The 26,817-nt window shown below is 43.7% G+C and overlaps 1 protein-coding gene across 1 annotated transcript; it reads left to right on the top strand.

Annotated features, from left to right (window-relative positions):
* The first annotated feature begins 1,708 nt into the window (after nt 1–1,708).
* On the top strand, nt 1,709–25,787 carry thbs3a (thrombospondin 3a). The gene is made up of 23 exons (XM_085366719.1): nt 1,709–2,049; nt 6,322–6,528; nt 10,669–10,922; nt 11,538–11,640; nt 11,803–11,829; nt 11,919–12,001; nt 13,484–13,535; nt 13,619–13,767; nt 14,188–14,325; nt 15,070–15,144; nt 15,794–15,946; nt 16,811–16,921; nt 17,076–17,183; nt 17,261–17,420; nt 17,640–17,758; nt 18,158–18,210; nt 19,326–19,507; nt 20,037–20,215; nt 20,502–20,550; nt 20,634–20,830; nt 20,997–21,169; nt 22,820–22,959; nt 24,561–25,787. Exons 1-23 carry the CDS (start codon nt 1,968–1,970, stop codon nt 24,620–24,622), a joined length of 2,856 nt encoding a protein of 951 aa, XP_085222845.1. The 5' UTR covers nt 1,709–1,967; the 3' UTR covers nt 24,623–25,787.
* The last annotated feature ends 1,030 nt before the right edge of the window (nt 25,788–26,817 follow it).

Here is a 26,817-nt window from a genome sequence, read left to right as displayed (position 1 = left end):
CTTCATGTTCAGTCATGTTTGTGATGAGGACTTTAGAAACATTAAAATCATGAATCCATGGATGTTTTCATGTGTGTTTGTTTGGCTGCAGGGCCCTGCGACCTCTTGATGCCTCTCAGTCTGTGCCAGCTTGGCCTTGAGTAATTCTTCACACATGAATCCTTCAGTAGAGCCTGCCCATCTAAGACACGCCCACCCATCTAAGACACGCCCACCCACCAACCAAACAATTTAGTTCAGACAGCTTAAAAAAGTAATTAGTAACTAATTACTGATTACTTCTTCAAAAAAGTAATCCAGTTGCTTTACTGATTACTTACATTTTTTGCTGATCAAAAGTAATTAGTTACTTAGTTACTTTTTAAAAACATGATACACAACCTGAATACGTAATAAAGCAACAGACCTTTCAGCCCAATTCTAATTTTTATGCCTAATCGTCATATAAAATTGAATCAAATGGAAAGCCTCTTTTTAAAACTTGTTTAATTACTTTTAAACTTTTAATTTTATGCATCAAGCAGAAAATAAATTATATTCAACAGTCTTTGACTTGAAGAAATTGTTTAACATTTAAACCTATTTCCTGCATATAAAATAAAATAATGTCATCATAACGCAGCTTGCTTACGGGAAAGTAACAGTAATCAAATTACTTTTTTTGCAATAGTAATCCCTTACATTACTTGTTACTTGAAAAAGTAATCGGATTACAGTAATGCATTACTGCCCATCGCTGGAGATCACACACAGACTTTAGACTGAGGTCTCAGCCTGTAAAGACGATCCCCCAACCGCCCCTCCCTGAGCCTGGTTCTGCTGGAGGTTTCTTCCTGTTAAAAGGGAGTTTTTCCTTCCCACTGTCGCCAAAGTGCTTTCTCACAGGGGGTCATACGATTGTTGGGTTTTTCTCTGTGTGTACTATTGTAGGGTCTTTATGTTACAATATAAAGAACCTTAAGCTGACTTGTGATTTGGCGCTGTATAAATATAATTGAATTAAATTGCAAATCACTGCAGTATCAGGCTAATAAAATCCGTATGGACACTGAAGTACAAACACGTGGGACGTATCGCACAGCATGCCATGTGTGTTTTTTCAGCTAGTTCCATTAGCCATCCAAAAGGATTCAACAGAGGTCCACTTCCTGAACTTCCGGATGTTTTTCTTCTAATTCTTCTTGTAAATTATTTTCTGAACTCACACAAGGACCCTGCACCCGGGGGTGTCACAGTCTGGCCCTGGACCCTCAGCTGGCCCCCTGCAGGACTGAATGAGGGTCCCAGAACACAAAGGTGGTACGGACATCAGAGCTCCTGACCTCTGACACCTGACCTCTGACCTGCTGTGATGGATGGAGGAGTGATCTGTTTACTGCCCTCACAGCTGCAGCCATCAGGCACTAAACTGATTCTCGACCCCTTATTCGCTGTTATGTAATCTGATCCGAGCTGCTTCTCTGTTTGTTATCCAAAAAAGTGAAGTGCAGATGTTTCACTTCAAGAAAAGAAAACTTTAACCTATGAAAAAAACTTCCTTTCTCTGTTTTTACTTTGTTGTTGTTTTTAAAGTTGAATTAATTTGATTTTCTTTTATTGTTATTGTTGCTCTCGGGTCGCGCGCACGACTTGAGCGCGCGCCAGCAGCAGTTTCCAGCTGTGCTCGTGAACCCGCCCGTCAGTTGCTCGGTTTGTCCTGCGGTGCTTCGGCTCCTCTCCTCACCGCTCACCGCTGCTGTTCGTCGGTGTGGATACAGCCTGCTCTCTCGGTCCTCTTGCTCCTTCCTCCTGGCTGAAACTGCCCCTGCTCCCCTCTCCGTTCTCCAGCTTCTCCGACCTTCTTTGGAGAGCTCCTCGGGTTCTCCTTCGGTTCCCCCAAGTCCAGCATCGCGTGGGACCTGCACGGGTTTCTGTACCTCCGGGATCTCCGGTTTAAAGTTTCCAGAGCCGGTTCTTTGAGGTCCAGCATGGGTTGGTGTGTCCCGGTTCTGCTGTCACTCATCGGCGCTCAGCTCGCTGCGGGAGTCCCGGACGGACCGGACGTCCAAGGTCAGAGAACCGAACCAACCTGCAGCTGATGCTGTAACTGAAACCGAGTAAAACGGGATGGGAAGTAGTTGTAATCCTCGAGTACTGCACTGAAGTACTGCTTTAGTACACTTCGTAGTGACACATTAACTATAGCTGCTGATTTTATTAACTCCGAGCACGTTACTAATATTGTTTCAACGCTACACGTTACCAGTTTTCATATTACAGTTTTAGCAAACTTAGCAAATACATTGAAAAACTGCTCTTTAATAAATGGTGTTTATTAATGTTAATACCAGGTTTGTGTTACTAATATTGCACGACCAGCTTTCAGGTTATGAGTTCATAGCAAACGGGTTTATTAATAACAAATAAATCATTACTGATACTGTTTTAGTGTTGGTCTTACGATTTTATGGAAAAAAGGTAAATGTGTTCTACATTTATATTAAATGTATTAATAAGCTTTTCATTATTACACCTTCTAACCAGGTGGTGTAAAATCTCCCTTTCTGTTCTTAAACCTATTAAAAACTAATCTATACTCATGAATTACTCAAATTAAAATGTTTTATTTCTTTAATAAAAGTTCTTGAGACTGTATCAGATATCAGTCGATCACCTGAAGTCAGAAATTTTAGTAAGGCAGTGAAAAGGTGATTATGGATGCACAACCTGGATATTTTAGTTTGGATTTCCAGTCCCGGAGACAGAGTGAGATGGTCTAAAACATCCCGAGGACGTGTTCGGCTCAGGATGCTGTTTCTGTGAAACAAAGTGTGCTGCTGAGGAAGTTTGAACAGCAGGTGGAAGCTGACGAAGGTCTCACCTCAGGCCTCACGTCCACGATGGAGCGTTTAGTTATCTGAATAATAGTCTGATAATAACATCAGTGCCTGCTAAAGACTCCAGTCCTGCTGAGTGCGTTATTAGTCCATTATAGTAATAAATAGTGATGCAGCCAGCTGGCAAAGGGAGCCAGCTAGCACTAGCTGATAACTGAATGAGGTCGTTTCTAAGTCACTAACACTGAACCTTTAAAATGTGGAGTCCAAAACCAGTGGATGATGTCATGGCAGCCATGTCCATCTTCTACATACAGTCTGTGGTCTTAGAGATCCAGATTTTTAATCATACCTAACTTTCCAAAGTCCTTTTTGGAATAATACAGAAAACATTAAAGAACACAAAAGGTGTCCATATTGCACATGCTGTGTAATCCACAGTGACAGCAGCTGCTGCTCACCGATGAATGTTACATAAAACACAGCAGCTGCATATTGGGGTGAATTGTAATGATTTTATTTTTTTGTGAGGACAGATTCACTCAGACTAAAGAGAAACACAGACACAGACACAGACACCAAATAAAAACCGAGCAAGGAGTTCAGGACTGAGGTGCGGACCTCTGCTGACTCTGGGCTGAGAGACCATCTTCACAGTGGCCTAATAAAGAGGAACAGATGTTATAGATCAGCAGGATCACTGCTCCTATTTTTCAAGTGTTTAAAACAATCTGATGAGAAGAAAGCTTCCTCAGTGTGTCAGCGCTTTCACTGCTTTCTTCCACTTTGGGATTGTTTATAGTAACTTTCTGGGTTTCCAACAACATTTTTTTTAATCTTTTCAATTTTATCTTCTGGAAAACAGCTGCAAGAGATTTGGACTAAAAGCGAGGACTTGAAAGGGGTTCCCCGTCTGCTAAGGATTCATTTTCTGTGACGTAAGCCCAGTGCAGACAGAGATCATCTTTAAATCTTTCATTTTTATTAACAAATACTTTATTACCATTAAAACATGGAAAACAGGGTTTTGGAGGCGAGGCAGAGATTCTGTTGCTTTTAAGAAACGACCAACAAACTATCAAAAAGAAACTACTCAGTCAAGTGATCTGAGAAAAGGTGTTTAACGTTTGCAGGAGTGACTTTATTTAGGACCAAGTGTTAAGTCTGCAGACTGAAAGGTGGGCGTGGCCACTGTGGGGTCGCCTGCTGGTTTCACGACTCTTCTGCGTTTTAAAGCCTCTGCACTGGGATCAGTTTTAGCGTCAGCTGTGTCTGCGTGATGCTCTGACCTGTTACTGTGTCTAACACTGAGCCACCTTTGTGAAACCAGTAAATTGAGCTTAAACTGGTTCCAGCCAGATGTTTATGGTCTGAGCCCCCTCCTGCGGGCTGCATGGAGCTGACTCCTCTTTCTGCGGAGGTTCAGGTGCTACACTAGTCTCCAGTTTGAAGATTGTTGGGGTTTGTTTTAAAACATCAGGAGTCATCTGTTGTTATTGGACTAAGACATCCTGGCTGGTGTGAGGGTGGAGGGGCGGCAGGATTATCAGCTGTCTGTGTTGTTCTTCCTCTGTGGTGTTTGTGTTCAGCAGATGGACTGATCAGAAACTTCCTGAGTCGAGCTCACCAACGTAGCTTAGTTTCACAATAAAAACCTGGAAGCTGCACGTTGAAGTTTGCTGCGTCGGTTCATGTATCAGCAGCCGACAGCACCTCGCACACTGCTCTGCTCTGTGTGCTGATTAGTGTCAATCAAGGCAAGCCGGCCCTTGCCCTGATTGATCTCTATCTCGCCTTCTGTCATCAGACCGTAGCTGCTTGGAAAGAGCCGTTCTGCTGAGCAGCTTCACTTTTGTGTTCCTGCATTGGTGGTCCCTAATCGGTTTTGTATGCAGCTCACTCAGGGTAGAGATTTCTTAGGTACTCCTGAACCATGCCTATTCTGTGTAAGGATACGGGTTAACTTTTGTATTTTTATTTGTCTCGAAAGAGCATTCATGGAACACAGGTTCCATTTATCTTAGATCAGGCGAGGTTTTTTCTTTGAGTCAAGTATTAAAGAACAATATTCTTGCATCCTTTGCGATGTTCAGACAATATTTTAGCTCCCAGAGGAATCTCATCTATTTGTCTCGGTGACATTAAACCGCAGCAGCCGCTCTGACTCATGTGATCCTCGCCCAGAATTTTCTGGTGTGTTTGAAATCATCACTGTTAAATCCACAGTGGGAGGAGCAACAATTAGAGACACCCAGTGAGAACAAGAGGGGAGATGTAAACCACCTTCATGCGTCTGTACAAATCCAGCTGAGGTGCAGAAATGCATCTGTTGCCTCGTTTTGCAGTCTGAGCAGTTGAGTGATTGCAGGAAGTTTCAGATGTTAAAAAGGAAGCTTTAACTCAGTATTGTTGTGACTTGGAGTCTAATTTAAACGTGCAAAGGTCACAAGAAAGTCAGATATTAGCTGTTAGATGCTCAGATCCTCATATGATTCTAATAAAAAAAATGAAGAAGAAACCAATAAAGATGGTCTTTAAGGAAAATGGGGGCGACGGTGGGTCTCCTACATCTTTCTAAATGATTTCCATTTATCCTTCAGTTATGTCTGCTTTATTCTGGAGAGCGTCCTGAGGGCAGGAGCTGATCCCAGCTGGCTGGAGAGAGAGGCGGCGTGTACCTTGGACAGCTCAGCAGGCGATCACAGAGTTTATGATTTTTAGTGTTGAACTTTCAGCCTTAGCATCAATCATTTCGAGGCAGTATCTGTTTCTACGTCACCACAGAACGTCTTAAAATATGCTGCCAGGCTTTGGCATCGACCTGACGCCGCCCGGCACTTTTCCAGATGTTAAAAGTGTGCTGATTGTATGTAAAGGTTCTGAAACTGAGACCAAAACCTAACGCGTTTCATGTTGTCGACGATCAAAACAAAAGAGACTTGCCAAACATCTGCCCTGGTGTTGAATGTAATAAAAAGAAAAAAGTTCTTCTATTTGACGACTTTCTCAACAAATCGAAAACATCTGGAAATGAGCGAATTCCCTCATCGCTTTATTTCTTAGTTTTGATGCCTGTTATAACCAGATGTTTTTATTGTGTCATTCTTTACTTATGGTTGTTGTTGTTGGTTATCTTTTTATACAAGTTACATTTCTGTGACATGTGGATTAATTAGTAGTGACGAGAAAGTAAAACAGGATTCTTCTCTGCATCTTTGCTAAGATAATCAGTACAGAGATATCTCTGCGATCACACGGTGGGTCTTTGTCCACAGCTGTCACTACAACATGATTTCTAATTTCCAGTTTGGCCGTTGATTGGCTGTTTGGGGCAGTGGTTCGATTCCTGTGTGAGTCCTTTGAGTGTCAGATTTGTCTCACGGTGTCTCTGATGAAATCTGAACAGGAGTCAAAAACCAGTTCAGCTTTTTTCTCTTTGAGGTTTCTGAGCTAACGGACTCTCGTGTTAACGAAACACTTGTGTGCACTCTTTCCTGCTCCTCAGTGATCGACGTGTTGGGTCTGCAGGACTCGAAGCAGAGCGTTGCAGCGGTGGAGAAGCTGTCTGGTGGTCTGAGCGCACTCAGTGACATCTACGTGGTGTCCACGTTCAGGCTGCCGGCAAAGCTCGGAGGAGTTCTGCTGGGCATCTACAGCAAGCAGGACAACAGGAAGTACCTGGAGGTCGCCATCATGGGGAAGATCAACAAAGGTTGGTGGACGTGTAGCAGCTCACCCTCATCTGACTCCAGCTCTGATCCAAACACCATCCAAATCCTCTTTATTTTAAACTCTGCTGGAAATCTTAAACTTTCCACAGATCCCAAAAGTGTCAGGATGGATTTTGTTGAAATGAAACAGCAGAGCTGTAAAAGCTTTCCATGAAAGCATGAAGGCTGCGGTTCGAATACTTCACTGAGAGGAAACACCTCACCAAGAGGGTCGACGTAGCAGGTTCAGGACAAGGAAAGAAAGGAAGGAAATGTGGCGTCTTTAGCTTAGCAGCTGGTCCACAGTGTTTCTGTGACATCTGACAGAAACGTTTTATTTTACCTTTGAACCCACGGGGCCCTGGAGAGTAATGCACCGTACCGTGGAGCAGTAAGGAGGTTCCACAGATCACTGAGGAATCCCGAGACTCTGTGGGGTTCTTCAGGAGGTGTGATGGTCACTGCAAAGGTTTTAGTTGTTGTTGAAGATGTTTCATTAAAATCATTCAGCTGATGATGATGATGGAGGAAGTAAAAACCGTTATGACAGGCTTGTTAGAGTTATTCACACCGTTTCCACCAATCATCCTGCACACTCCACTCACCAGAGAGACACTGAACAATCTGGGGACAAAAGCAGTCTTTAATATTCCACAGGTTAAACTACACTTTAATTTCCTGTGCTCCAGGGGTGGGGAACTCCAGGCCTCGGGGGCCGGTGTCCTGCAGGTTTTAGATGTGCCCTTGATCCAACACAGCTGATTTAAACGGCTAAATGACCTCCTCAACATGTCTTGAAGTCCTCCGGAGGCCTGGTAGTGAACTAATCATGTAATTCAGGTGTGTTGGCCCAGGGTGATATTAAAAGCTGCAGGACACCGGCTCTCGAGGCCTGGAGTTCCCCAGAGTCAGACTCTGACCTAAACAGCTCATCAGAAAGGGCACAGAGTTTTCCGTCACACTTGTTTGTTCATCTGTTTCTTCCACAGCATGTCTTCATCCTGTCTTCCTTCTCTCACACCAACCAATCACAGCAGATGGCCCCGCCCCTCCCTGAGCCTGGTTCTGCTGGAGGTTTCTTCCTGTTAAAAGGGAGTTTTTCCTTCCCACTGTCGCCAAAGTGCTGCTCACAGGGGGTCATATGATTGTTGGGTTTTCCCTGTATGTTATTGTAGGGTCTACCTTACAATATAAAGCACCTTGAGGCGACTTTGTGATCTGGCACTGTGTGAATAAAATTGAATTGAATGTATTGGAATTTCTGGTTCTGCACAGGCCGCTCTCTCAGGTTTCAGTTTGTGACATCAGTCTCTTGCACGCCCTCTTGTCTTTGCTATAGATGAAAATGTATATAACTTCAGGACTACGTCACCATCTACGTCCACTCGAGGTGCAGCGTCTCCTTCTTACCTGTCATAAAGGTTGAACAGCAGAAATTTCTCACAGATTGTCCACTGACAGTTAGACATGGAGGAAAAATCTGTTGTCAAAAAATCAAATATGAACCTATTGATACATTCTGATGTAGTTTTCCCACAAGTGGCAAATAAAATACATCAGCTGGTCCAGGAGCACATGGGCTGTAAAGATGCAGACACTAAGATGTGACGTTTCCACTGAGTGACACATTTAACCTGCAGACTCCACGCATGTCTGCCACATCAAACACACAGCTGAGCCTGACAGACTGAAGATCTGTGGAAACTCTGAGTCCTGCAGAACTGAGACGGTGGCTGATTACAGAGCTGGTAGTCACGCCGAGCTCAATGATGTTTAATGAAGCTGAAACTGAACACTGCGCTCTGATGGTTCAGCTCTGAATGACGTTCACGTGGCTCTGTGCTGGGCGGGTGCAGTCTGGTCTGATCAGCTGGTCTCCGCCGGGCCGGCACAGGAATCTGGTTCTGTTGTCGTTTTATAATCTTCTTCATCCTGATAATGACAGACTGCGAGTTCAGCCTGCAGCTGCTCTAACTACATGATTGCTGTAATCAGACTCCATGTTTCATAAACTACTCTGTGTTTGTGTTTTGGCTTAGGCCGACCTTTGACCTCGTGATTTAGCTGTCTCAAAATGCTTTAGTCTGAATATGATCCACACAAATTTTCCAGAGAGCCTCCTCGCCTTGAAAATAGGCCAATAATGGGACTATTTCCAGCAGCGGATGAATCTGCACTGGGTTCTCTGGTGACAGTAATTTATGTTGAACTGAGCGCAGCTCTGTGGGACAGAGAAATAAGATACAACTATAACTTTTATCTTTACGCCACCACAGTTATTTTATCCTGGTAGTTTTATTTTCTTGGTGCTTCTCATGTTTTTATTGGTCAGCAGAGCTCCTTCTTCCTGCTGCTGCGAGCTGCCAGCCATCCGCTCCTTCAGACTGTTTATTCTTTTTAATTTTTTCCGTTATGCTTCTTCCATTTTCTCATCCACGGAACCGTTGCCCTGATCGCCTACAAAACACTTTCAAACAAAAGCATTTAGAAATTAGAGCATGGGCAGTTCCTGTCTTTATGAGTAAGCTGTGGATGATTTCCTCCTGTTGACCCTCATAAATAACTTTCTTATTTGTATCTTAGTAACACTTTCTGTGTAGAAGACAGATAGGAGTTAAAGACTGGATTAATATTTGCTCAGTACTGCAGTCTAATATCGATGAGTTCTATTTTTCTTTCATCAACATCTCTCAGGTTTGTTCTCATCTGCAGAGCTGTCCTCTATAACCTCCTGAGACCCGAACTCTCCCACAGCAGCATTTTTAATTTCTCTTTGATATTTGGGCTGATTGGGACCTGATGAATGTAAAAACAAAGAATTACCAGATTTTTACCTTATTAAGAGCCACATATGAGGATATTCATTTAAAATATTTGATAGAACAGTAGCAGGATAATGTTCTTGTAAGTGGATATCAGGCCCTTGTAGAGCAAAATTGAGTTTTTTGGTCTAAATAACCCAAAATGTGATGTCCAGGAGGTTAAAGCCCATTTGTGTAACTATTTCTAAATCCCGTTAGAATTGCAGCCACATAAGCTAGCGCAATAATTAATTTTTTTGCATATGAAACCGGAGGAGCGTACTTAAGCAACACGCATTCAGCTTATCTCAGGTCACAGTTTCCTTCCAGAAATGTCTTTTTTTAAAAACCGCATAAAAAGCGCTGGAAACAACAAAAACATTATAATCGAGAAACACGCTTTGCCGAGCCGATCAACGTTGGAATAAACGTCAGCGTAAGCTATCGCACGACCGCCCTCACTTGCCAAAACCGGAAGTGATGTCATTTTTGCGGGAAACATAGTTTTTCCCTGCGGGGCCTTTCGAAGGTTTGCTGGTGTTTGTGAGTCATGTTGGCCTGTCTGTGTCATTTTGTTGGAGGCTCAGGACTTAAACTGCACTGTTGTTGGAAATAGTTTATTTTGATGCTTTTTTTTGCAAAATGTTCACAAATTATTTATTTTCATTTTTCCTGCAGTTTATAAAAATTGGTGCATCTCAAAAATGTAAAGACACTCAAAATAAATTTCCAGTGTTTGGAAAATATTTCATGCAACTAAATATAAACCTAGTTTATTGCACTTTGTTTTGTAATTTATGTAGTTACTATGGACTTAATGCAAACATATTATTAACATCTGGGATATAATGGCTGTATTGACATATAGCAACTCAAAATGCTGCCACAAATGGCACTACAGCAGGTAATATATGAAAATAAAATCTGGCCGACTTGGTTCTCTGACATGTGACAGAAAATGCCGCTTAACACTAAACCTTCATGATACTTCTGTATCATTATTGTGTCTAATTATAGGTGTTGTTGCAATGACTTAATACTGCCACTGTTAGATCAAACTGCAAATTACAAGGTGGTCATCTATAATCTCTAACCAGCGGCTCTGCGTTATCTTAATATAAACCCTATAAAAACAGAGCTATGCTTTATATGTAAGTCTATAAAATACCTGAGAACAGTGCCGTGTTTGTGATCATGATGCATTTAAACCAAACGTCAAACTGTTCATTTTTTTCTCCTCTTCTTCTACTCCATCTATTTCTGCTCCAACTGCGACTTCTCTCTCCTCTCCTTTCTTTTACTATCTTTTGTTCTACCGTCCATGTTCTTCTGGTTCTTCAGTCCTGGTTCGTTACGTCAAAGCTGACGGGAAGGTCCACACCGTGAACATGCAGAACGCTAACCTGGCTGATGGACGGACTCACTCCATCATCCTGAGAGTCGGTGGCCTGCAGCGTAACAACATCAACATGGAGCTGTATGTTGACTGCCGACTGGCTGACTCCAGCCAGGGCCTGCCGCCGCTGGTTCCCCTGCCCAGAGAGGTGGAGATGGTGGAGATTAGACACGGGCAGAAGACTTACGCCCGACTCCAGGTTGGAGCAGCAGAAAATTAACGATCTGTTCAGTGATTAAGGAAATATTATGAGTGTTTTTGAAATAGAAGGATGTGTCAGGGGTAACTGCTGGTTGGACTAAACTGGATTTTTGAAGACACTGCTTCAGGCTGTGGAAATACAGATGAGACTTTTACTGTGAAGTAGAAGAACAGGGTTTAAATTACCTGACGAGCAGCCAGTTTGCTGAAAAAGCAGGAGGTAATTATTTGTGAAAGAGGGGGTGAAAAATGAGTCGCATAAACTCTGGATTAAAATCACTAAGTGGGGCAGGTAATATTAAAATCACTCCACCTCCCTCAGAGAAATAAATCCCATCTGAAAGGGCCTTTGTGCATGAGCCAGCACGGGGACGAGCACAGAGGAGAGTGAATAAAGCAGTGATGGGCAGCACCGCCAGTGGAACATTCGTCAGTGTCTGCACTTCACATGAGGAAAAAACCCAATTAAAGGGCGTGCTAATTACAGCCCTCTGCCAGTTTAACTGCGTCTGAGCTTCAACGTGAGAGTGAGGAACACATTTTGATAAATGAAGGGAACGGTTCCCTCACAGTTCTTGCTCTGTTCCACACTTTCTCTTCTTCTTTGTTTCAGGGGGCTTTGGTGTCCCTCATGATGGCTTTAGGGGGCAGCGTTGCTAAAGCTGGATCTCTGACTGACTGCCCGTTCCAAGGAGACTCGTCATCCTATAACTCAGGTCAGCTCACTGAGATCTCACTCAGTGTGGCTCTCTGCACTCAGACCTTCAGAGAGAGCTGGTTTCTCCTGCAGCTTTACACTCCAGCTGATCATTTTCTAACTGTAATCAATTATACCCTGTGTGACATTAATAAACAGTGATGAATTCTTTCTCTTCCAGTGAGCGGCGAGGTGAACTCCATCCTGGGTGAGATTTGCTTTTTTTTATGCAAATAATCAAAACCAATAATCACATTTGAGCTGATTTCTGATCACTGACTATACGTTTCCTGTCAGGTGACCACACCAAGGCTCTGATTGGCCAGCTCATTATCTTTAATCAGATCCTGGGAGAGCTGCGACAGGACATCAGAGAACAGGTGAGGCAGACAGACAGGTGAGAAAAAGTCTTCTGTTGGTAGACTTTCATGTTTCAGGGAGTACATCCATCCATCCGTCCGTCCGTCCGTCCATCTGTCCATCCATCCATCCGTCCGTCCGTCCGTCCGTCCATCTGTCCATCCATCCATCCATCCATCTGTCCGTCCGTCCATCCATCCATCCATCCATCCATCCAACCATCCATCCATCCATCCATCCGTCCGTCCGTCCGTCCGTCCGTCCATCTGTCCATCCATCCATCCATCCATCTGTCCGTCCATCCATCCATCCATCCAACCATCTGTCCGTCCATCCATCCATCCATCCATCCATCCATCCATCCAACCATCTGTCCGTCCATCCACCCATCCATCCATCCATCCATCCAACCATCTGTCAATCCATCCATCCATCCAACCATCTGTCCGTCCATCCACCCATCCATCCATCCAACCATCTGTCCGTCCATCCACCCATCCATCCATCCATCCAACCATCTGTCCGTCCATCCATCCATCTGTCCATCCATCCATCCATCCATCCATCCATCCAACCATCTGTCCGTCCATCCATCCATCTGTCCGTCCATCCATCCATCCATCCAACCATCTGTCCGTCCATCCATCCATCTGTCCGTCCATCCATCCATCCATCCATCCATCCATCCATCCAACCATCTGTCCATCCATCCATCCATCCATCCATCCATCCATCCATCCATCCAACCATCTGTCAATCCATCCATCCATCCAACCATCTGTCCGTCCATCCACCCATCCATCCATCCATCCATCTGTCCATCCATCCATCCATCCATCTGTCCGTCCGTCCATCCATCCATCCATCCATCCATCCATCCATCCAACCATCTGTCCGTCCATCCATCCATCTGTCCGTCCATCCATCCATCCATCCATCCATCCATCCATCCATCCATCCAACCATCTGTCCGTCCATCCATCCATCCATCCATCCATCCATCCATCCATCCATCCATCCATCCATCCAACCATCTGTCCGTCCATCCACCCATCCATCCATCCATCCATCCATCCAACCATCTGTCAATCCATCCATCCATCCAACCATCTGTCCGTCCATCCACCCATCCATCCATCCAACCATCTGTCCGTCCATCCATCCATCTTTACATCCATGATCAACTAATTTATCCCATGCGCAGCCAGTACACAGTGGATTAAAACAATGTCAAATAACAAACTAAAAACTTGCAATACAACCAAATTTCCACTGTGTGACATATCCCTGATCTCAGTTTGCAGTCACTACCCAGAGCTCATAACCACAGGTGAGGGTTGGGACGTAGCTCAACCAGTAAACTGAGGACCTTTCTTTTATGCTCAGCTCTCAGTTCACCAAGAGTGAGATGTATAAATTTAAATACACACAAATACAGTGAGGTAAAGGGAGAGAAGTGGCATAACCTGAAAAGCTTATTGGTGTGTTGTCATGGTCCGCAGGTGAAGGAGATGTCTCTGATCAGGAACACCATCCTGGAGTGTCAGGTTTGCGGTGAGTTGGCGGTGCTCTTTGTCCTCCTCGTAGTTTGAGTTTGAAATGCGAGGAAGCTCTGACTTTCAGCGTCTCTGTCGCAGGTTTCCATGAGCCTCGTTCCCGCTGCTTTCCTAACCCTTGTCACAAAGGCGTGTCCTGCATGGAGAGTCTGCACTACCCTGGATACACCTGTGGTCCCTGTCCACCTGGAACCACTGGCAATGGGACACACTGCAGGGACATTGATGAGGTAACAATGCAACTACACTTCAACAGACAACAATGCCAGTACTGCACATTGGGGGTGTGCTCGGCCTATTTCCAGCTCTGTGTTTTTATTCTCAGACCGTACTGTTTTAACTCCTCCTTCTTTGAATCAAATCTTTTCTGATTGGCTGCCCTTCACAAACAGCAGGCAGATGACCATATTAGGGATATCCTCACTTACTGACATCATACAGATGTAGGAGTAGAAAAAATGAATCCTTGGCTTTTGGCTTTCGCATAAACTGACCTCATTATTTGAACATTGATCACTGGAATAGTACATACATAATACGGAAAAGAAGGAAAAGAAGAAGCTGTCACTTTAGAATAAGCACAACTACACACGGTATATGTTTGTAAAGCCAGATGTGTGTTTCAGTAACACCCGTCTTCTCTGTCTTAGTGCGATGTGCAGCCATGTTTCTCTCCCCAAGCCTGTGTGAACACAGCTGGGGGGTTCAGCTGTCAGCCATGTCCTCCAGGCCTGTGGGGGGCGCCACTGTCAGGAACTGGACTGGACTACGCTAAGACGCACAAACAGGTCAGGCAATAGACTGCACTTATTTTTAATTTTCCACTGGCACTCAGTTTAACTCTTTTTTTTTTAACTTCAACTCTGGATTTATTTCTCTGTCCCGGGGTCACTCTCTCTCTCTTACACACACACACACACACACACACACACACACACACACACACACACACACACACACACACACACACAAAGGTGTGCTTGTTTTCTCTCTTTCACTGTACCTTTATGGGTGGATACAGTTTTGTGTCAGCATGTCTGCTGTATCCAGACTTCACACTGTTTTACAGCCCGAGCGCTGGATGTGTTTATAAAAGGAAAATGCAGCTGGAAACAATTAAAAATAACTTTTGGAGAAAAGAATAAACGGAAACAATAGAAAAAAATAGAAAGTTTGAGTACATATGGCAAAATTCACTGTAAATGACCACTGTGTGCGTACTCATATCTATCTATCTATCTATCTATCTATCTATCTATCTATCTATCTATCTATCTATCTAGATAGATAGATAGATAGATAGAGAGAGAGAGAGAGAGAGAGAGAGAGAGAGAGAGAGAGCATTTTTGTAGTTTTTTAAACTTGTTTTTAACAAGTACATCAGGTGTCCCTGTAAATGAGCCCCGACAGTGAGCAGCACTCTGGCCGTGCTTCACATAAGTGGAAAAACAGTTCGACCTGTGCTTTTCCTGCATGATGAGCCAACGTGTCTGCAGAGAAAAGTGTTCTGAAAACCTGAATCTGTTTCTCAGGACTGTGTGGACATTGATGAATGTGTTGATCTACCTGACGCCTGCGTGCCAAACTCTGTGTGCGTCAACACTGTGGTGAGTTCACATCTCTGTTCTCTTCACACAGATAAAAATTCCTGTGATGTCTTTGCCGAGAACATAAATTTACTTGCACGTTGTTCTCTTCAGCCCCTTTTCCATTAGTACCTATTCGGATGGACTTGCCACAGTTTTCCATAGTCATAGTACCTGGTACCAGCTAATAAATTAGTACCTGCTCAACTGGAGTTCCAAGTGATCCGAGCAGGTACTAAAAGGTGACATCATCAGACTGTGTGCAATTGGCTGCTTAGTGGCGTCACTCGATGAGTCATGAGAGCGTCTCGTTCAGGAAAATCAAAACTGCCATTTTTGAAACCCGACAACGAGAGAAGCAGCTACAGAAACAATGCCGTGTTCCCGATTTTGACGAAAAGCCGCAGACCGAGCAGCAGGTATATTGTTAACTGGATGTTGCATACTAATTTTGTCACGGGATGCTCTGCCATGTTGCTATGACGATGACCACACACATCAGGTGGTACTCGATTGTAATGGAAAACCAGTCGATCCGAGTCGAGCAGTGGCAAGCCGTGGCGACTCGATCCGAGTAGCTACTACTGGAAAAGGGGCTTTAGCTGAGAAACAGCGCCCTCTGGTGGAGATCCAGCTGTAACTGCTACGTTATATTTCTCTCTCTCCTCAGGGCTCGTACAAATGTGGAGGCTGTAAACCTGGTTTTCTCGGTAACCAAACATCAGGATGCTTCCCTAGGAAGTCCTGTGCTGCACTGACCTTTAACCCCTGTGACATCAACGCCCACTGTGCCATGGAGAGGAACGGAGAGGTTGCCTGCAGGGTGAGGACATCAGACCTGATTGTTTCGAGTTTATGTAACTGTCATGTAACGATCCATGTTTCCACACAAATTACCTTTATGAACATGATGCTCCTCAGAGGAGCAATGACACCAAACCTAAAAAACTTCCAAACAGTCGACTACATCTGCATTGTTTACTACTAACTGTCATCACGCTTCACAGCTCACTGAGCTCAGCTCAATGTAAACTAATCCACACCGCCCTCTAGTGGCATTTTGGAGTAGTGCTTTATGAAAAGTGACCAGAAAAAATGAAAACCAACACATATATACGTGACGTTTCTTTGGGTTTAGTGTTTTTAATTTGGTCAAACTTGTTCAATGGTGGATCTTTTTTTGATACTGTGTTTTAATACCGCTTCGTCTTAAATATTCCTCTGTCAATACGACATAGATTACAAAATTATGGATATAACGAGTTAAAACAAACCCACTCATGATTAGGGTTGAAAATAAAAACTAATGAAAAATGCAGAAGCGTTAATTAACCTTTTTGATTTAGTTAAACAGAAAGAAAAGCTTCGGTTTTATGATAGCACCGATAAGGTCGTATTGCCTCAAGTCTGTCCTGAGCTGTCACAAAGTTCTCAACATTTAGAGCATATAATCATCCTCCTGGTGCACACATTGTCAGTAAATGAGGCGGTGGTTCATCTGAAGTTGGAAAAGGTCAGACAAACCATTAACAGCTAATAAAGTACGGTGGACGTCCACCGTAATGTTGTCTTTACAATAAGAAGTTTTACGCCTTTGTACTTAGTTTTTCAGATATATTTGCAGTTTCATGTAAACAGACCAGAGAATCACCTGGATGATCCTGTTTTGTCACGTGTGTGTTTCCAGTGTAATGTGGGCTGGGCCGGCAACGGGAACACGTGCGGTATGGACACGGACATTGACGGGTATCCCGACCGCCCTCTGCCCTGCATGGACAACGACAAACACTGCAAACAGGTCAGACATATGACACTATCACTGTATCGTGTCACATGCGATCAGCTGTTGTTGACTGATAATAGGTCATTTGATTAATTTAGTAATTAAACTCTAAAAAGTAATTTGGACTGTGATGTATGTGTGTGTGTTACCTGCTGTCTTTGTCCACCAGGACAACTGTGTGTTTACACCAAACTCTGGCCAAGAGGACGCCGATAACGACGGGATCGGAGACCAGTGTGATGAGGACGCTGACGGGGACGGCATCAAAAACGTGGAGGTTAGAGACCGCGAATGTGTCTGTCAGTGGCTGTCGTGGCTGTGATGTGGTCATGTGACATGTCCTCTGGCCTTCAGGATAACTGTCGTTTGGTTCCTAACAAAGACCAGCAGAACTCGGACAGCGACTCATTCGGAGATGCCTGTGATAACTGTCCCAACGTCCCCAACAGCGACCAGAAAGACACAGACAACAACGGACAGGGAGACGCCTGCGACCAGGATATCGACGGAGACGGTTAGAAACCGCCATCAGACCTCGCAGGAGACACGTGACTCTATATTGCCCTCTAGAGACAAAGAACAGGAACTACAAGAGCTGTGAAGCAAATTAAGCTCTAGAAGTTTGTCTTTAAGGCTGTTTATTTACAAAAACATGCAAACTGGTGAAGCCACAGTGCTGCATGAATGCCATTTATAACCATTAAACAAGACTGGTGAATGGCTTTGTGTCCAGGTATTCCCAACGTTCTGGATAACTGTCCAAAGGTACCGAACCCGATGCAGACAGACAGAGACAGAGATGGAGTCGGAGACGCCTGCGACAGCTGTCCTGAGCTCAGCAACCCAATGCAGGTACAAACACTCAGGCCCTGTGGCACGCTACGTTTTATTGGACATAAATAATCACACATGGAATTTAAATTTGTTTTAATAAAAATCGCAAACAAAAAACACTAAATGTTAATGCTGAGAAATGTTTTGAAAAGTATTTGCGTATTGCATCTTTGTTGTTGTTGTGACTTTTTTAGTTGTGAGAAAGTCAAAAGAATTAAAAGGTCACACCAACAACTCACAACTGAGGCGGCTGATGAATAACAGCTCGATGTAAAAACAGCATTTCTGTGCGTTTCAGCAGTAAACAGAGACAGTGTAACACGGTGTGCACAAATAACTCAGTAACAACTGTTTTGTGTTTGTAACTAGCAATAGCAGAAAGGTCAGAGGTTACAGTCTGTCTTCTTTCTTCTTCAGACTGATGTAGACAACGACCTGGTCGGAGACGTTTGCGACACCAACCTGGACACGTATGTTTGGAAAACACACACACACACACACACGCACGCACGCACGCACGCACGCACGCACGCACACACACACACACACACACAAAACCCCCTTCAGCTATCTTAGTGAGGACCTTCATTGACATAATGGTTTCCCTAGCCCCTTACCTTAACCCTAACCATTAAAAATGAATGCCTAACCATAACCTAATTGTAACCCTGACACTAAAACCTCATTTTGAGCCTCAAAAACGCCTTCAAACTTGTGAGGACCGGTGAGTGTGTCCTCACAAGTATAGTAGAATGCAGATTTCAGTCCTCACAAAGATAGCTAGACAGGAACACACACACACACACACAGATCTATTTTAGTTTTCTATTTTTTGATGCCATAAAACATTTAAAAATGCAAGGAAAATTAAAAAATGATGTAAACTTGTTTTCTAGTTGCAGTTGAGTTTTCATGGGATCCATTCAATGTTATTTTATTTATTCAGCGCCAAATCACAACAAAAGTCGCCTCAAGGCGCTTTATATTGTACAGTAGACCGTACAATAATACATACAGAGAAAAACCCAACAATCATATGACCCCCTATGAGCAGCACTTTGGTGACAGTGGGAAGGAAAAACTCCCTTTTAACAGGAAGAAACCTCCGACAGAACCAGGCTCAGGGAGGGGCGGGGCCATCTGCTCAGGGAGGGGGCTTTATATTGTAAGGTAAATGAAATTGGGAATAAATGGGATTACTTTGGATCTAAATTACACTGTAGATTAAAAAATGAAAATGTCTTTGTTTGAAGTGATTTCATTTTTATTTTCAATTAGTTTCAATTCCTGTCAAACAGGCTGTTTCTGATAAATGTAAGTATGTTTTATTAACATACATTTAAGGGTAGGAATACAGTATATCAGTCTTATGTCTTATGACAGCCTCGAGCTACAAGCCAGCTGTGTCACTAAAATTGGCCACACCTCTAATTAGAAGAAAATATTGAAGTCTATGGAGACTGACTCACTTTCATAGCCAGGCTTTAGTGGGCACACAGTTCCATGTTTAAAAATGGACAGTAATTCTAAAAACAGAAACCTGCTCATTAAAGGCGAAACACGGTCGCTTATTTAACATCTGTAGGGACGGCGACGGTCACCAGGACAGCAGAGACAACTGTCCAGACATCCCCAACAGCTCCCAGCTGGACTCCGATAACGACGGCCTGGGAGATGACTGCGACCACGACGATGACAACGACGGCATCCTCGATGACTACGACAACTGCAGACTGATCGTTAACCCCAATCAGAAAGACTCAGATGGTAACAATCATATAAAAGCCTACAAAGGCTAAACAACCAGAACCTGCTGCTGTGTACCATCCATTTATTCTTTTTTAAAGAGCAGAAAATATGATAGAAAATTAGACTCGGGTTAGTTACAATTAACCTCTTGAAGTTTACATTTTCTGTGTGATTATTACTTTTATATTCTTACTGAATAGTTTATTATAAAATGTATACTTTTAGTTTCCAAGGATTTTAACATCCTGGTTACATATCGGTGTAGTAATGTCTGCATTCAGATGTGGCCCAAGTTCCCTGATGCGTTTACCACAAGTCTTTTGTTGGAGCTACATTCATGTTGTTTTGTTGTATTTGCCATCAAAGTGTTTCTAATGTTGGTATTACCCTCAGTGAATTTTGAATGTACAGGTCAACAGTAGCAAAGCTGTGAACTGTGTTTTTCTGGCAGTAAATATAACTGTGTCGTCTGCACAGAGAAGTAACTTTATTCATAGAAATCCTGCGAAGGTCTAGATTTAAACCGCTCCATCGTGTCCGTCTGCAGTGAACGGTATCGGAGATGTCTGTGAGAACGACTTTGATAACGACGCTGTGATGGATTTGTTCGATGTGTGCCCGGAGAGTGCCGAGGTCACTCTGACAGACTTCAGAGCCTATCAGACTGTCATCCTGGACCCGGAGGGTGACGCACAGATTGACCCCAACTGGGTGGTGCTGAATCAGGTAACTTTGGTAGTCTTATGTGAATATGGCTGGTTATCAAGTACAACTGTTTCTCCACCTGTTCTTTACTAGAAAATGTGTATAATTGCTTGTCCATTGGTGTTAAACAGTCGGTAAAAGCATTAACAAGAAGATGTAACTGATACTAACGTTTCTTTCTGGTGGACTGGAAGCACAACAAGGGTGCCTATTTTGCTCATTTCCAGCACCAGCTGGACTCTACTACCATATTTGTCTCAGGCTATAAACAATAACTGCCTGTGTGATCTCGATGCTCTTTCATCAGGGTATGGAGATTGTCCAGACGATGAACAGCGATCCTGGTTTAGCCGTAGGTACGAGTTCCACTTTAAAGTGGAGAATTCACAGCTGTCCTCTGGTCCTCGAGCAGATCATCACCTCCTCCGTTTGTCTGCAGGCTACACGGCATTTAATGGCGTTGACTTCGAGGGAACGTTCCACGTCAACACGGTTACGGACGACGACTACGCTGGCTTCATCTTTGGCTACCAGGATTCATCCAGCTTCTATGTGGTGATGTGGAAACAGACAGAGCAGGCTTACTGGCAATCCATACCTTTCAGAGCCATGGCCCAGCCCGCACTGCAGCTCAAGGTTTCTACTCTCTTCTACTGTCCTTTAATGCACATTTAATCAGCAGAAACCAGTATTGCATCATGTGTTGGCAGGTTGTAATGCCTGCTGGTCATTCTTGAAGAGTTCAGTTGTCTCATTCAGGACGTTGCACCCCCTGAACTTTCTCCCTGTGTTCATCCTGCAGGCGGTAAAGTCTCGGACCGGACCAGGTGAGTTCCTGAGGAATGCCTTGTGGCACACGGGAGATACATCTGGAGAGGTGAAGCTGCTCTGGAAGGACCCGCGAAACACCGGCTGGATGGACAAAACGTCCTACCGCTGGCAGCTCAGCCACCGACCGCAGGTGGGATACATCAGGTGAGAGCACAGGCAGACCCTCAGGGAGGTCTGACTAAAGTATCTTAAATACTGCAGTGTGACAGTATCCTGTACTACACTCTTATTTGGATGTACTCCATAGCACATGCAGAGTGCAGGACTGGAACTTGAGTACTATGTAGTACTCTCGCTCTGTGGTTTTAACTCTGTTTTTTAGTGTAGTACTAAAGCCTGCAGTATATATTCTGCTGTAGTAAAGATATGAATAATCTGTAGAACAAATACTGCAGTAGCCTCGATATACTCTGTTGTACTCACACCTTGCAGCTTTGTTAAAAGATCTTCACTTGTGCAGATACTACAGTACTCTGTAACAGTGAGTACTCATGTTGTAGCACAAATTTATTATATATACTAAGTGCAGATACTGCAGTACTCTGTAGTACTCCCTCAGCCTGCAGCTGTGTCCCTCACGCTCATCTATTTTCTGTCTCTTTCTTTCTTTTCTCTTTACTGCATTCTTCACCCTCTGAAACTTCTTTGTGGCTTCGGGGCCCCCCGGTACTCCATTGTACTCGTCTCCATGACGACCAAAGCCCTGGCAAGAATCCACCTCCGAGGCCATTGATATGCAGATCATACGGAGAGACGGCGACACACTGAAAAACTTTATCCCGTAAAATATCTACTGTACCCACTCGAAGTGCTAAATCAGTCGTTGATAAGACCTCGAGTCACGTTACCGAAAAGTGAGCCTGACGCAGATCGACTCAAAGTTACACTCTTCCTCCGTGCTGTTTTATTTCTGTAATACATTTGTATATATTAGATTGATTGATATTAAATGTTACAGTGTTGCAACGCTCACTGAAGGATAAATGATCGGATTCTGGTTCTTCCAGTGAGTGTCACGATTCTCAAAACGTTTACGTTTTTGGAAATGGCAGCAGATTAAAAAAAGGTCTGGATTCACATTCTTCAGCCGGTCAGGAGGAGAAAGAGAAAAGCAAAGAAATAAAGGCAGCGAGGCAGGAGGAGGAGGAGGTTTTCAGAAAGTCTCTTCAGAGAGTCGTTAAAGAGAGAGAGTCCCAGGTTGTTCGCACTCTGTCTTTGCATTTTTCAGCTCAGTACTTCAGAGCTGCTGCTGAGACTTTCTGTGCAGTTTGGACATGTGACTGAAAATAAAGAGTGCAGAAATGAAGGTTTTACCTCCAATCTGTTTGCATCGTTTCATTAAAACTTAGTACGTCTGATGATTTGTCCAAATGTGGCACAAATATTCAGAAAATGAGAAAAAAACCGTTTACTTATTTATTACAGACATTATGTGAAAATTAGGTTTTCATCCTACTTCATACACTCTATCCACGTAATTCCCAGTCCGATCTATTATTTATCCCAAGCAATGTTTGGTTTCTAACAGGCTTGTATTTCAAGCTTGGGTTCGGGTTCTGCCTCGGAGCGTTCCAGAGTTCATGTTTATCTTTAGGAAACTTCTGTCTCCAAACATCACAGCAGTTATCTTCTGGAGTGTTTGCATTTTCATCTCTGAAGCTGCTGGATTTACAATCCTTACCGATCATTTACCCGAGAATCATTTATTTGCTCGCCTGATGCCTGATGCTAGTATTCATCCATAGGAATGATTGGCTTCTAACCTGGAGCATCGCCGTGTTCCTGTGGTTTTAGGGTAAAGCTGTTTGAAGGGACACGCGTGGTGGCAGACTCTGGCGTTGTGGTCGACACCACCATGAGAGGAGGACGGCTCGGTGTCTTCTGCTTCTCCCAGGAAAACATCATCTGGTCCAACCTGCGCTACAGATGCAATGGTAGGACCGCCGACCCTGCTTGGCATTATTTTGTCGTTTTATTTGTTTCTGGGGAGTCCTGGAATATTTTGATAAGCCTTTTACGGTGCTAATATGTCACTGCCGTGTTGAAGTGGACGATTGTGTTACCAGTGACACCGATTCACCTTCAGACTTTTCAGTTTTTCCCGAACATACAAGAAGTTCTTAAAACAAGCCCATAAAATCCCAAAACCTTGCCTGATTTAAATACCACTGATCCAAGATCATCTTCTCGCATGGCTGGATGACTTCCTGGAAGCTCGTTCTGACCACAAACATGCAAACACCAGCTTCTGTCCTGAAGGGATCCTAGCGTTGTTTCAAGGATCATCACGACTGATGAGAGCTGGATCTGCAGCTGCCACCAAGCAGTTTTCAGCTCAAGAGTCCACAGTTCCCAAGTACAGAGGCACCTTGTCAGGAACCTGGTGAGGACTGACCCAAGAGTTTGATGATTCATGGAGTTGTGAAAATCTGTGAAATGTGAACACTTTTTATTTCCCTGCTGTTACACCAACTTAGTCTTTGCTCACCACTTGGAGCTGTTGTCCCATTTGGCTCGTTGTGACTTCATCCACAAAGTGAACACTTGTTAAAGGATCACTGTTTTGACGCACAGGTCCAGCGCATATCACAGTTACACCAGTACAAGTGCAGTGCACCTCTGTACTGGCCCAGAGGAAGGAAGATGATCTTGAATGGGAGATTGGCTAATCTGTAGTGAGGCAGGGTTTTTACTTTTGGCCGTAAAAGGCTGATGAATGTTGTCGTCTCCCTGCTGATGTCTACTGAAAATCTCAGTCACCTCGACCTCAAGGTTGGGGGTCAAGTTTTCTGAAAAGCTTGTAAATGTGATAATTGAGGAGGAACCAGTATTTTGGAATTTTAGAAGCTTTTTTGAACTTTTAAAAATATTATTAATCTAAACAATCCTCCTGCTATCATTTTTACCCCTCGGCCGTAAAAGGCTGACTGAATACTGTCAGCACTCCTTGGATCTACAGAAAGGGTGCACATCCTAGTTGGTAAATACGATAACTAGAGAACGAGTCAACGTAGGATTTTCAAATTGTTACCATGCATCTACTAGTCCAGAGGTCAAGTTTTCTGAAAGGTTTGTGAACACACTGATAACTCCATAAAGATGTCTTTAAGATTTTCAAATTGATGCCATAGTTTCATCTACAAGCAGGCTGAGGGGCAACACTGGCTCAGGAGATCCACGCTGACCCGCTCTAACCAGAACCTGACCATGTGCAGTCCAGTTCTGCTCCGCTGAGCTCAGAGTCTGCAGAGCCCCCTGCAGTCCAAGATGGTGGAGCTGGTGTTTGTTCCTGAAATGAAATACTCAGAGGAAAGGCCCAAAATTATGCACAATTAGAAGCTCACATGCATTAATATTTAATAACCCATCGTCCTTCCTATTCATTTTACCTCTCATGTCTGCAGAACTAAAAAAAATCCCAATGAGATCAGGGCTTAAAGACTTGTGTCCACTTTTCAGTCGGTATCTGCAGGAAGTACAACCTGCTGACTCTGACAACTGATGAACTTTCTGCTCATTTCCTTCTTTATTCCAGACACGGTGCCTGAAGACTTCCAGACTCATCGTAAACAAGTTCTGATGCACATTCAGGTCTGAGAGCTGCAGAGGGACTGTTAACACAACCCCACACACACCATTAAAACGAGTACACACACAGCTTCTCTGAACCCACTTTAACTGTAGTCTGAACGCCAGCTGAGAAAGTCCAGTCTGAATGAGTGTGTTTATGTGTGTGTCACGAATGAAGCGAAGGAGAGAAAGCAACCAAAGAGCGAACAGTCTGGGGGAAGCACCTGAACGCATCATCGGGGTCCTTCTACGTGACGTTTGAGTGTCTCGGTTTTTTAATATAAACATGGAAACATACGACAGAAACTAAAGAGAAGAAGAATAGGTCCACGTTAACATTTAGTGTATGATAGTAATGATATGTACCTTTTTTTAACTGTAGGAGAAGCTGCGCATCTCAGTCTGTCTCATTAATAACCGGAGCGAAATGGAGAACGAGTTCGAACCAAAATGTGTCAGTATGCACGTCACGTACACGTGACATCACTAAACCTTTGGAGGGTTTATCTTGAATTTCGTTGGAAGCCAAAGTCACAACTGCCGCTAAAATCACATTAGCGCCCTCACGGTGGTTCTAGGACTTTTCCATCTGCAGCTGAAGCTAAGTAAGAGTGAAGAACAGCAGCTTCACTCCGTGAATATTCCTGTTTCATTTTTCTCGTGAGCCTGCATCCTCGATCATCTCCTGTCCAGTTTGCTGTGAAGCTCTAGCGAACGAAATAATCCAGATTTGCTTCTTTTATATCTGAACAGCGATGCAGCGTGAAAGCTTGTTGCTTCATCTCGATGACATGTCGGCGCGCTCGTCGTGTTCCCCCAGACTCTCCTCTCTCTGCTTGTTACTGATCTGGGTTTATTTCGCGTTCATGTTCATCACCGATGTTTAAATCAGACAAAGACGTATAAATCAGCATCCTGACAGCCAGAAACACACACACAGACTTCATTTCCAAAACAGTGTGCGTCCTCTTAAACAAAGAAGAAGGAACAAAGATTTCTGAATTCTTTTTGGACCTTTTTAAAAAAATCAGATTGTGTCAGTTTAACTGAGCAGCAAACACAAAGCTCTCGTGCTGAGACCTGATAAGCTAACGTTACAGAGAAGTCTGATTCAAACAAAAAGTGAAATGTATGTTTTGTGTTTCTTCAAATGTAATGTAATATGTTTGTTGAAATAAACCCAACCATGACTTTTCCTACAATCCTGGTTTCACGTTTCATGATTTCTTAGCAGAGGCGCTCAGACTGATGCACCTGCTGCTGCACGTTTTGCATCTTTGCATCTGCCTGCAGCGCTGCCCTGCGCACAGAGATCAGCGCATGCACATGCGTTTGCACATGAAGCAAATCGCTCCTTAAACTATTCAGCTGTCACAATTATCAACCACACAGACGATTCAAAAGGCTACTTCTGTTTGAAATGACCAATTCGTTTTTATTTAGAGACAAAGATATTATCACACACGTGTTATGGTTGACAGATGATGACAAAAAAAAGTAAATAATTCAATCACACGTACGAGCTAACTGAAGCACTGACGAGCAGCTTTCTTCTTGCTGTCAGTGTTTCTGCATTGGAGGACGCGTAAGAAGCCACGAGCAGAAAGCAGCTGTTCATAGGCTGCGTTCACTCTGCAGGTCTTGATGCTCAATTCAGATTTTTTGATCAAATCTGATGTTTTTGTCTCCTCGTTCACACTACAAATAAAATGCGACAGCAAACGCGCTCTAGTGTGAACGCTCAAAGCGGCCGCATGCGCAAAAGAAGACGTCACACACAACGCGCTCTGTTTAGACCCAGAGCAACAGTATGTTTGACTGATGGCCTTAATATAAAGACTTCGGACTTCACGTTTCCCAATTTTTGCTTTAAGTTATTTTGTTATTTACATAATGATGTAAATAACCTAATAATGATCCTTATTGCTGTTTGAGAGGAGCGGTGCTTCAAAGGATAGCTGTAGATTTCTGTCAGAATCTGCAGATTATGTAGTACAAATAAAATGTTCACGTTTCTCCAACGTTGTCTTCCCAGCAGTTTCACCGGATGGCCAGGAAGCGTTCGCGATGTCTTCTCCGGCGCTGATAATTGGCGTCTGTCTTGTGTCAGTGACGTAAAAGACGGATTTAATGCGACATGACCATCAAACAGCAGTCGCTTTCTGAAACATCAGATATGTATCGGATTCAGGACCACATACGAAAGTGGCAGATCGGATTTG

The sequence above is a fragment of the Diplotaxodon limnothrissa genome, linkage group LG11 (genome assembly GCF_057381915.1).
Source record: "Diplotaxodon limnothrissa isolate DT_005_m linkage group LG11, D_limnothrissa_male_GT1.1, whole genome shotgun sequence".
In the NCBI taxonomy this organism is placed as follows: Eukaryota; Metazoa; Chordata; class Actinopteri; order Cichliformes; family Cichlidae; genus Diplotaxodon; species Diplotaxodon limnothrissa.
Note: the sequence above shows the minus strand (reverse complement) of the source record. Positions and strands in the feature narration are given on the sequence as shown.